The following is an 11,846-nucleotide window of genomic DNA, read 5'->3' as shown; positions in this document are numbered from 1 at the left end:
AAAAAAAAAAAAAGTGTCTTAACTTCAACAGGAGAGTTGTTAACCTTGATTTTCTAGGGTGATGATTAAAGAATCCCCTTCCCACAGCTACTGGGATTTCTATTTCCTCAGGGTTACAGTATCCTTAGCCTACTGCAGGTCCAGTGACAATGCCAGGGTCCCTAACTAGACACCCACTTAGACCAGTGTTGTATTCTGTTCTATAATAATTACATTTCAACTCAAGTAGCCTGTTGAGAAACAGCATTGGGATCTAACCTAGTCGCTTTCATTACCTAAAAATCATCCCCCTATTTTGCCACATAGACAGATTCATTCATAAAATTGTTCTTAGGTAATATAACATTTATAGTTTAGTAATTTGATTTCACTAAATAGCATTGTAATCCTATTTTAATTATGTAATTATACACACATCAACAAATTAATTATTGAATGCCCATACCATAACAAGAACTATTCCAGACACTGGGGAATAGAGGGGAAGAGTGCAATGTTTCCGTTTATATAGAGTTTCCATTCTACTGGAGAAGGTAGGGCATTATTAAGATAGGGAAAATGAGCAGCAGATTTCATGTTGTTGATATATAGAGATGAACAAAGCAGGGGGAGAGCAAACAGTGCAGGGATGGGAGTGGTAAAAGTCTAGGTAGAAGTAGTCAGCAGGAGTTCCCCTGACAGAGGGCAATTATGCAAAGTCTGGAGGCAAGCAGGAGATAGGCAGATATCCTGGAACAGAATGTTCTAGGCAGAGGACACAACAAGTACAAAAGCTTCATGGTGGGAGCTCTCCTGGTAAGTTCAAGAGTGGCAGAGGCTGGGAATTGGAAGTATAAGGGAAAGGTCAGTGAGGAAATGGGGTCAGATCACCTGGGCCGCCCTCAGCTGTTGTTGAGGCTTTAGCCTTAAGAATATAGAGACATTAGCAGGTTTTGATTTTTTTTGTTTTGTTGATTTTTTTTTTTTAAATGTATGAGTGCTTAGCCTGCGTGTAAGTAAACCCATCTTATGCAGTACCTGCAGAGGCCAGAAGAGGAGAAGAGGACGTTGTTTTCCCTGGAACTGAAGTTTAAGGATGGTTCTTAGCTGCCATGTGGGTGCTGAGAACTGAACTCAGGTCCTCTCCAAGAACCAGCAATGCTCTTAACCACTGAGCCATCTCTTCAGCCCCCGCCCGCTTTTTTTAACATGGAAAATTTTAATCATGTACACAAAATTGTATGAGACCCCTGGGCTAAGCTCTCAGCTTCGACCACTTTCACTTTCAGAGTTTTGAGTAGAGGAGTGACAAGATTCAGCATGACCTGACTTGAAGAAAAGCACTCATGAGAACAGGTCCTGAGGAGGCAGGACAAACCCAGGAATCACAGTACCAAACACTTAGGGGACAGATGATGCTGGCTTGAAGCCAAGAAGTAACCCTGAAGATGGTAAGAAGTAATCGGATTCAGGGTTCTTTTTGAAAATCTAATTTGGTATTATTTATATTATACTTTCTTCAAAAGAAGAATTTGAGAAAGCATTTAAGAAGAATAAGGAATCAAAAAAAAGAAATGGTATCAGCATAGCACTATTTTAAACTTTATTTTCTATTTCAATGCACTGGCCAAAAGCTGGCTTATATATGAATATTTCTAGCACAGTTCATCCAGAGATTACAAGCCATACTCCTGTGCCCTTTTGCAGTCATGGGTGATTAAGCTATACAAAGGTGAGGATTTGTCACACATTAACAAAGTCTAGACAGCTGTTAAGGTCCACGTCCCCAGGAGTTCTTACTGTTAGCAATGGTATCTTTCTTGTACTTGATTTTCCAAGAAAAGCCTGATTTTAGGTGATAGAGCTGAAAATTAAAACTGAAAAGAAAAAAAAAAGGAAGCTGTAGGTCAAAGTGTGACAGCAAGAAATGATACTTTGAGAGCAGGGTTCTGTGGAGGTGGAGGTGTTCGCCTCCCTTGTGGCTGATAAGACCCTCCCATCTGGGTGATGATTCGCCACTACAGTCCCTGTCTGATTGTCTTGAGCCATGTATGCTATGGGCCACTGCAACAGGGAGTGTCAGAGTCAGCCCTGGAGAAACCAGTGTGCCAACAGCAAGTGGGTCAAAGAACTTCTCATGTCATCCCATTCTGGTGGGAGCACCACACCAGTATTCAGAGGACTGAGAACAAATGCCACAGTCCTCTGAATCTTGGCTGTCTCACTGAAGGTTATATCACTTGCTACTCAAGCTGTCTAAACTCCTGTTTTCTTATCTGCAATGTGGGGCCAATGCAATTCTGTTCATCTCAGGATCATCAGAAGGCCTAGATGATCTTTACAGATAAAGAAATCGGTGCTCCTTGGCGCGTACTGTGTGCCAGGCATCGTACGGCCTCACAACAGACCTACAGTGTGTCACATTTTGTAGACATGCAGCATGAGGTTCAGAAGTTATCTAATTCATGTAGGGCCACAGAGGTTGGGAGGAGGCAAAGCTAGGATTGATCCTGGATTAGAGCAACTCAGCACCCCCTGCCTTCGAGAAGGGCTAACTCACTGTGCTAGTAGCTATAGTCTCTCATTTAGCAAGGTGTGATCTTTGCTTCTTGATTGCACAAATTCTAAAATAATAATAAAAACTGACCCTTTTATGTCCTTGAGAGGCAGTACATTATTAAGATAGCACCCCACCACCACCATTAGATTTGCTTGGAGAAGAGTGACGCATGGCTTAATACCGTAGCACCGTTCTCTTTAAATGGAGGCGATGTTCAAGGGACAAGAGAACTTTTGGCACTTCTCACAACTGTCTCTGAGACTTTTCTTGCAACACACACCAGCAGTACCAACAAGCAGGAATTTCAGCAGTAACCATCATGTACCAACACTCAGCAATGTAGAGCCGTAAAACACTGAGACAAGCAGACACATAGAGAAATGGCTGAGCCAGGTGGAAGTACCATGTGATGGGAATGTGAGTGGACTTTAGAGAAGAGACAGAGTCCAATTAACTGCCCCGTTACTATGCTCATGCTAACCTTGGTGGTTAACTTCAGTTTCCTGAGTCTCAGTTTATTTACCGGTGGATTGGGGCACCACTTCTGATGGCAGAGTTGGCATGCTCTCGTGCTCTGGGTAAATAACAAGCAAGAGAAGTAAGATGGCACACCTTAGTTGCCAGTTGCATACTCTTTCCCTGCATATCCTCTGCCCTCCAGTCATTCTCAAAATGGACAGTAGTGGAGCCTGAATGGGCTAAAATCATAAGGTGTCATAGAAGATTCAGGTTTAGTCTTCTTAAAGAATGGGCACTCCTCATTGGGAAAAAGAAGAGACACTGGCCTGTGGTAGAACCACTTGAAGGAATACCTGTGACGTGTTCATGAGTAAGGCTGGGAGCCCGGGATGGTGGTGCATGGGAGGCAGAGGCAGACGGATCTCTCTGAGATTGAAGCCAGCCTGGTCTACCTAGAAAGTTCTAGGCCAGCTGAGGCTACAGGGAAACCCTGTCTCAAAAGAAAAACTAAAATGAGTAAGGGTGGTGAGTCAGAAGTAGGACTCTCATCCTGCTGTGTATGCTGTACATGCTGTACTGTTCGCCTGCCGGGAAGACCATTCAACTCCTTTGTCCCCTACTCGCCCCCTTTTTCCTACTGTTCTGTCAGATCTCAGTCCTCATGAGTTGCTGTGGAAGCTTTCTCTCACTTCCTGACCAGGTCAAAAACCTATTAGAGATTCCTTTTAATAAGGTCTTCTGACCTTATCCAACCAGTATCAGTCCCATTGTTTAAATCTCGTGAGAACACAGATTATGCCCGCTCTGTGCATTGGGCATCCCTTCACTTCCTGACCCAGTACAGTGCATGGAGCATTTAGAAAGGGCTTAACAAACACTCATGAATACATGAATTTTAATTCTTAGTGGTATAATAGCCTAGATAGGAAACAGGTTGTTAATCCTATCAGGTACTAAGTGGTTTGTTAACTTGCTTAATCCTAAAACAATCCTGTGATAACAAATGAATTATTGATTTTATTAAAGATAAGAGAAACTGAGGGGCTGGAGAGATAGCACAGTGGTTAAGAACACTGACTGTTCTTGCAGAAGACCCTGATTCAAATCCCAGCACCCACATGGCAGCTAACAGCTGCCTGTAACTCCAGTTCCAAGGGATCCAACAGCCTCTTCTGACCTCTGTGGGCACTGCATGACACGGGTGCACTTACCTACATGCAGGCAATACACGCATACACATAAAATAAAAACAATAATTAAAAAAATAGAGAAACTGAAAACGGGGATATGTTAACCATCTTTGCTGACATAGCTAGTAAGTGACAGCTAGGGGATTTGAGCCTGGCCTCAAGAGCTCTTAGACTTAATTGCAGTGTTCTGATGCTTTGTATGGTAGAGAACAAAGTCAAGTTCACAAGTAAAATTGGGATGGATTTCTGTTAGAAAGTAGTGGATCTCTCCCTGCTCATCATAATCACTGCCATCACCACTTCACAAGAAGATAGAAGCAGAAAAGGACGATGGTGTGTTACATCCCACATTTACACTGTCTCTTGCTTCCTACCAAAGTAATTTGACCAAATTTACCCAGAGAACAAACTGGACATTTCAGAGTGTGATTTCGGGGAACTTCTAGGCTGCCTCTTTAACCACCTTAGAGAGGCATGTGCTTTTCCTCAGTATGTCAGTTATCTTAAGGAAAAGTGAGTGATTTGACTATGATGGCTATACTTGCTTGAGTCTCTTGGTTTCTAGTTATTGTTCCAAAAGTAACTCTGGCCTGTGGTCACAGAACTTTGGGAAGAGAATCTTAAGTCTCATCATGGAGGCTAAGAAAGTCAGAGGCTCTGTGAGACTAAATAGTGCCTGCTTCCAGGAAACAAAAGCACACCAATATGGAGAAAGACATCCCCCCAGGAATAGATGTGGCCTGGACAGTGTCCGGCCACCTGCTTTAAGTGGGATGTTTTAAAAATCACCTTGGGCAGCTGTATCATTAAGTGCTCTCTAGGTAAGAGTGCCTGAGAGTAACAACTAAGGTAGCGCTGGACAGTTGTGTTATTATTTGCTGCACGGTGCTGTGAAGACTTTATTCATCACTACTGTCCCTTGAGTAACTATTATGATCTCATTCAGCAGATGAAGAAACTGAGCAAGGCTCCACAACCAGCAAGCAGTGGCCTATGCTACAGCCAGCCTGTCCCTGAACCTGGTGCTCTTACAGTTCCCCTGGGAGCTTCACTGCACAGTGTGGCATCTTCGTCTTCTTACCTGTAATTGAACCTGTATTTAAGGTTCTGCTATGTTCAGACTCTCAGAAAGACCTTTCTGACAGACACAGTTGTGCTCTGTAAACCTAATTTTCTCTATGGAGAATTTAATTTTTTCCATTGTCTGTAGAATCAGTTTCTGAATTGTAGGAAGTAGCTCTTATCATAGCATTATGAAGGATTGTTTCCCCAAGTTCGCATGTCAGGGTTTCACAGCCATACAGCTCTCCCACGCTTCAGCTTTTTTTTCTCTCAGTTGATATCTTGGAAAGTCCAGAAAGCCCAGGGACCTCCCTGTTGTCGTTCTGTGGTCTGTGTAAAAACCAAATGATGCTATCCTGACTTGGACCCTTTCAAATGGATCAAACAGCTTGTTAGTCACTGGCAAATCTTTCAGGTCCCTTACCTCAGAGTCTGCCTAGTTCCTCATTCTTGCTGCCCTTCAACCATGAATTAATAGTATGAAAAACATGTTAGTGATTTTTGAACACAACTCCCACCTCTTTCTGTCAGAACCAGTGACTAATGACCCCATTGTGGTGGCATTGGTAGGTTCAGAAGTCCAGAGTGAATGGGCTTCTTTGCTGAGGTCTCTGCTCCTGCCTAAATGACTTCACCCAAATGAGCTTCTCACTCTGCTAACATTCCAATGCTCTCTGTCACTTGAGAGTGAAATTGCTTGCCTTATTTAATGCTTCTTTACTGTTCATTAACAAAGACTGAGTTCAGATGTCATCACCCAGAACTGGCATCAGCAAGTCAGGAAATATGTTGGAATAACATTCAACTTTGAAGCAGGCCCAGAGCTTTTCATTCCTTGTCCTGCACTTGAGTGTAAAGGCTTTTGGCCTGTTGTGAAAGAGAACTTGCTAAATTCACAATTTACTTTAAGCCCAGAAGGATTTTTAAGTGTCATGCCCAAGAAATTGATTTGTGCTTTGAAATGGTCAAAGTCAATTTTAATGTAAAACCTTCTTTTGATTTAACTTGCTCTGCAAGGGTTTTGCACCTTGGGAAGGGCTATATCTTGTTCCATTTTCTGTTGTTATAGCTGATGAATAATTTACACAGAATAAAGGTTCATTTGGCTTCTAGAATGATGCTGGGCAGCTCCAGATTTGGCCGCCATGTCTAATGGGAACTCTCTACAGAGTCCCAGGACAAGACCGGAAATCACAGTACAAGATAGGCCATGCTGGCTCAAGGATCTCTTCCTTTTTGTATAAAGGCACAGCACCATTTGATGAGGGACTACCTTTATTATTTATTGTACTTTACCTCCCAAAGATCCCATTTCCAAATACCATAACTGGATTAAGTTTATAAGACCCCATAATACCTCGTGAGTTCATGGCGTATTCAGAAGCAAACGTTCCAATTCTGCATCATGTCTCCTCAGGTAGAGGCCTAGAAGATTCTAGTGCAGTGCTGCTGATCAGACGGGATGGTATGTCTCCCCCTTGCCCTCTGGGGAGTCAAACAAGCAGCAATCAGCTTCTCAGTTCTTAAAATCAGATTGTATTGGGAACGATCCATATTGAGAAAAAGAAATCTATAAAATCCCTGCCTTCTTGTGACAAGGATACAGAGGAAAAACACAGTGTTTGATGGGGAAGGAATGCTTCCAGCAGCACAGCATCCTCCAACTTGTCTTATTTCAGCTGAATGATGCTTTCTGTCCTTTAAATGACCTGCTTCCTTGAGTATATAGTCTCAGCACATAAAGCAGTCACCATTAACATTTTTATTTATTTCCATTCTGTCATATGTTCCCATAATATTTTTTAAAATTGAGCTATAGTCACATATGTATAGATTTGCATAATTTTATGTTGTATTTATGCTCACTGACTTCATAGACATCTCTCCATGTTATAATAAAGTCAAATATGCTAACTCTTAAAATTTGCTTCTCATATAGATCTGCAACTACGTGGGACCAGCAAAGGTTATTGTTCAGTTGGTCACAAATGGAAAAAATATCCATCTGCATGCCCACAGTCTGGTGGGAAAACACTGTGAGGATGGGATCTGCACTGTAGCCGCTGGACCCAAGGACATGGTAGTTGGGTAAGTGGGGGCATATGATGCTGTGGGAGGTAGGGATAGATGAAACATAGGGTACATGGAAGTGAAACGAGCAAGCTTTCTCACTAAGGACCTGTTCAAGGGCATGAAAGGGGCTCAAAACATACACAGAAACACATATGCACATAAAACCGTGTAAATGTGTACTCTCATTTGGACTCCCAGGAAAAAAAGATGACCATATACCTGAACTGCCTGAGACAATCCTTGTGTCTGCAGTCCTGGCCTCTCAAAGGTGATAACATAATTATATCCACTTGAGCTAAGAGGCATTCGTGCCATTTTCTATATTCTTTTTCTTCTCCTGGGAATAAATATAGGGACAAATAAAAAATACTATCCAAAAATGAATACCTTATGCATGATTTTTTATCTTCTTTGGAAGAGTCTTGACTATGTAGTCTAAGCTTATCTTGAATTCACAATGATCCTTCTGATGGAGGATCAGTCAGGTGTTTGGGAGCTGGGATTTTAGACATACACCACCATACCCCACTCTAATTTTTACTTATTCGTGATTTTTAAATAGATTTATAGTGTGAAATTTGGGGCATGAAGTAGATAAATAATATTATTTCTGCTCTGTGCTAACTTAAAAAGTATGTACAGATTAAGTAGCCAAGAAATGCAAATTGAGCCAGCCGTGGCTCACACCTTTCGTCCCTGCACTTGACAGAGGCAAGCAGATCTCTGGCCAGTCAGTTATAGGCCAGCTAGGGAGACCGTGTCAAAAAGACCCAAAAACAAAATGCAAATTGATCTGAGCGTTCATTAGATCTGAAAGTACGTAGAAATTAGCATATGTACTAATTTATTTAACTAAAATAAAATGATGTTTATTATCATTGCTTTTTAAAACATAACATGATTACATTGAAAAACTTTGTATAGATTGGAGAATTTAGAAATGGAATGAATGGAATTCACATTACAGCAACAATGATAAATTTCACAGTATTGTTGAAGCTTTAGTACAGTTTTGACAATAAATAATACTCTAAAATTATACTAGACATATAGAATTACAAATTTACATTCTAAAATGCAATTATATATTTTGAGTGAAAATTGGACATCAAAAGCAAACTGGAACCTTGATCATGGGGGGCACCAAAAGCAAAAGCAAAAGTGAGGCTTGCTTTTTTTTTTGAGACAGGGTCTCCTTGTAGCCACAGCTGGCCTGGAACTCACTCGGTAGACCAGGCTGGCCTCAAACTCACAGAGATCTGCCTGCCTCTTTGAGCAAAGTGAAAAGTAATATTCTCCAGTATTGATGACCCTCTAGTGAGAAATTCAAGCCAGCAAATAAAACAATTTTTATAATGAAATTTTATAGAAATATTTCAGTCCAAAAACAAAAATTGCAAAACATTTAATAAGACTTGCTGTGCAAGTATAAGGACCTGAGTTCAAATTTCCAGAACTCACATAAAAATCAGATGTGCTGCATGAGCATCTGCAGTCCTAGCCCCTACAGAGTAAAGGGAAGCGGAGACGGGAGAATCCCTGGAATCTCCTGTGCCAGCTAGGCTGGTATACTCAGCAAAAAAACAAGAAAGAGACCCTGTCCCAACAAGGTGGAAGGCAAGGACCAGTACCTGCAGTTGTCCTCTGACTTCCACATGCACACCATGGCACATGCGCACCAGTGTTCACACCCAGGAATGTGCAAACATATGCATACACTCATATGCACATAAGGGCATATTTATTAAGATTTTACCTTCCATTTTCCCAAAACACCAAAATAATATTTAACATAGTAATTTAACATACAGTATAAGTTGATATACATAGTTAATCATCTCAGAAATAGTTAACTCCTATTTTGAGACTCCTTAAAAACAAAAGATGAACAAGGGCTGGAGAGATAGCTCAGTAGGTAAAGGTGCTTGCCAGGACCCACATGGTAGGAGAGAACTGACCCTGGCAAATTGTCCTCAGACTTCCACACACTGCATACACACACACACACACACACACACACACACACACACACACACAGAACTTTTCATTAATTTTGTTTAATTTTGTAAAATATCATTCAGAGTTTTATAAGCCAAGTCTAAATAGTGGGTCTTTTCTCAGCTAACATGGGCTTTTTCTGAAACAGAAAGGAATTGCTCAGTCAACTGTGATGAAGCTTAAATTTGTCGTTTCAAATCAGTTGTTCTGGGGGTGCAGCTTTCATGTTCCTGGGTATTTCTTTGTTTGACTGTGAAGATATTCAAGTGTGAAAAACCTAGAGAGAGCACTTTCTTTTAAGTCACTAAAATCTGATGCTTTTTGATGTTAGGAAAAAAAGTCTCTAGATTGAAGGAAGAAGCTTAAGCTGATTTGAAAAGTTGAAGTGTGTTTTATATTAGCTTGTCAACACCTCGTGGAAAGACTGTCCTGCTTCCCAGTTTGGCACAGTTGGTTCCCTGTCTGTTTCAGAATTCACTGCCAGCTCCTGCCCAGCCTATGCCCAGAGTTGAAATGCAGGGTCATTGTTGGTTTCAGACAAATTGACCACTTAGTGTTTCTACAGATTTACCACCACAGGTTCCTAGCTGTTTGAAGTATTTCTTCTTTTTTCATTCTCTATTTGATAGTTGTATCTTTTAGAGGAAATTATATTTGAACTTCTCTATTAATAATATTTGTTATTATAAAACTTCAAGTATATTAGGGCTGGAGAGATGGCTCAGCGATTAATAGCACTGGCTGCTCTTGTAGAGGACCCAGGTTCAATTCCCAGCACCCACACAGTGGCTAACAACCATCTGTACCTCCAGTTCCAGAGGATCCAGTGCCCTCTTTTGACCTCCAAGGGCACTGCCCAACACAGGTGCACTTACATACATGCAAACAATACACTCATACACGCTAAATAAAAATAAGTTTTAAAAATGCTTCAAGTATGTTGTCTACACACTGTTGTTTTTCTGGCTTGGTTTAGCAATCTTTCATGATTTTAAAAGAAATTCATGGTAGCTGGGTGTGCAGTTCAATGGTCAAACACTTGGCCTAACACTCACAAGGTTCTAGGTTTGATCCCTAGCACCAGTACCACCACCACCAAAACAAAACAAAACAAAAACCTAGTGGCTATTTCCATTGGGCTCTAGACTACCAGCTGTGAAGATAAACTGTACCTCTAAGCAAAGAGAGGTGTTCCTTCACTGTATTGTAATATGGTTCATGGGGGCTCTAGAATTGGAAGTGCTCATTATTCATTCAGCAAACATCTTCAGTGTCTAAATTCCTGCATTTGATCCATGTGATGCTGATTTGGTTGTGGCTCTATGGGGTTTTCTGACCCTGGTAAACTACCTGAGAGATTTCATCAGGGAGATGCCAGAGTATGACCACAGGAGCACTAGCTTTGCTGGTTGAGTATTCTGTAGAGAACTGGTATTTTGATTTTTAGCTCAGAATTTTTTTGCTTACAGTGTTTTGCAAAAGGCACCATTTTTTTTTCCCTTCATGATCCATTTGTCTCTCTGTCTCTCTGTAAGCTTCTAACATCAGACCTATTGCTTTTTTTGTGGGGAAAAAACAACATGCTAGCAGTCTGGAAGTCAATCAAATTCTGTTTCCAGTTCTGTCACTGTGGACAGTACAACTGTGAGCAAGTTGCTTGACTTTAATTTCATCCCTTATACAATCATAACTTTCACACAGAATATCTCCAGGCACTTTTTATCTTCAAAATTCTAGACTGCACTAACATTAACTAATATTATAAAATAGCATGAGCAAACTTGCCACCTCTGTGGTATGACATCGATTATTTTTATTCAGTTCTGACTTGCAGGAAAGAAATTTAGGAAAGCAGCCAAAGTTATTTCTTAGACCTGTCAATACTAGAAATAGAACCAAGATAACCTGTTTTCAGAATTACAGATTAGAATGAGTACAGATTCACAAGCAAGGCACAGATATAAAACAGCAGAAATAAAGATGTATTGAAAATGACACTGAAAAGCTAAATAGCCTTGAATTTATCAAAACCTAAAGAATCCCCCCTTTTTAGGGTATCTCTTGAACTATCTCAGTTTGAATTCTCAGTGAATTTAGTTTCTGTTTTTCAAATTTTTTATCAATACCTATGTCTTAAATAAGCCTTGACTATAGGTTTGATTATTCTAATAATTATCCTTTTAATATTTTTAATTAGCTTTCATTTTGTCCTTTTATTTCTTATTCATTTATTTATTTAGACTTCACTTCCTTTCTTGATAAAAATAATCCTGTTTCTTATTTTATTTTGATACAGAATATTAACACTTTTTCAACAACATTTTAGTTTTTTGAAATTTGTCAGTGGAAAATATCTCTGCTTCTATGCTTTGCTGTAGGTCTTGTCCCCACCAACAGTCACCACACCCTCTGTTTGTTTCCTGGCAACCTGGGTTTAAAGAGATGTAGTCTTTTTATTTTTCTTTTTGCTTCAACATATGTGTGTATGTGTAACACACACACACACACACACACACACACACACA

The 11,846-nt window shown here is 40.5% G+C and overlaps 1 protein-coding gene across 2 annotated transcripts in view; it reads left to right on the top strand.

The window, feature by feature from the left end:
• Nfkb1 (nuclear factor kappa B subunit 1) overlaps positions 1-11,846 on the top strand; it is a 127,068-nt gene that overhangs the window by 68,839 nt on the left and 46,383 nt on the right. For both annotated transcript variants that reach the window (XM_029560234.1, XM_029560233.1), the window contains exon 6: positions 7,190-7,338. In XM_029560234.1, coding sequence (XP_029416094.1) covers positions 7,190-7,338 — 149 coding nt within the window. The remainder of the gene's footprint in view (positions 1-7,189; positions 7,339-11,846) is intronic.

This window comes from Nannospalax galili, unplaced genomic scaffold (assembly GCF_000622305.1).
Source record: "Nannospalax galili isolate Female #2095 unplaced genomic scaffold, S.galili_v1.0 scaffold189, whole genome shotgun sequence".
NCBI classification, from domain to species: domain Eukaryota; kingdom Metazoa; phylum Chordata; class Mammalia; order Rodentia; family Spalacidae; genus Nannospalax; species Nannospalax galili.
The sequence above is the reverse complement of the archived record's forward strand: the minus strand, read 5'-3'. Positions and strand labels throughout refer to the sequence as shown.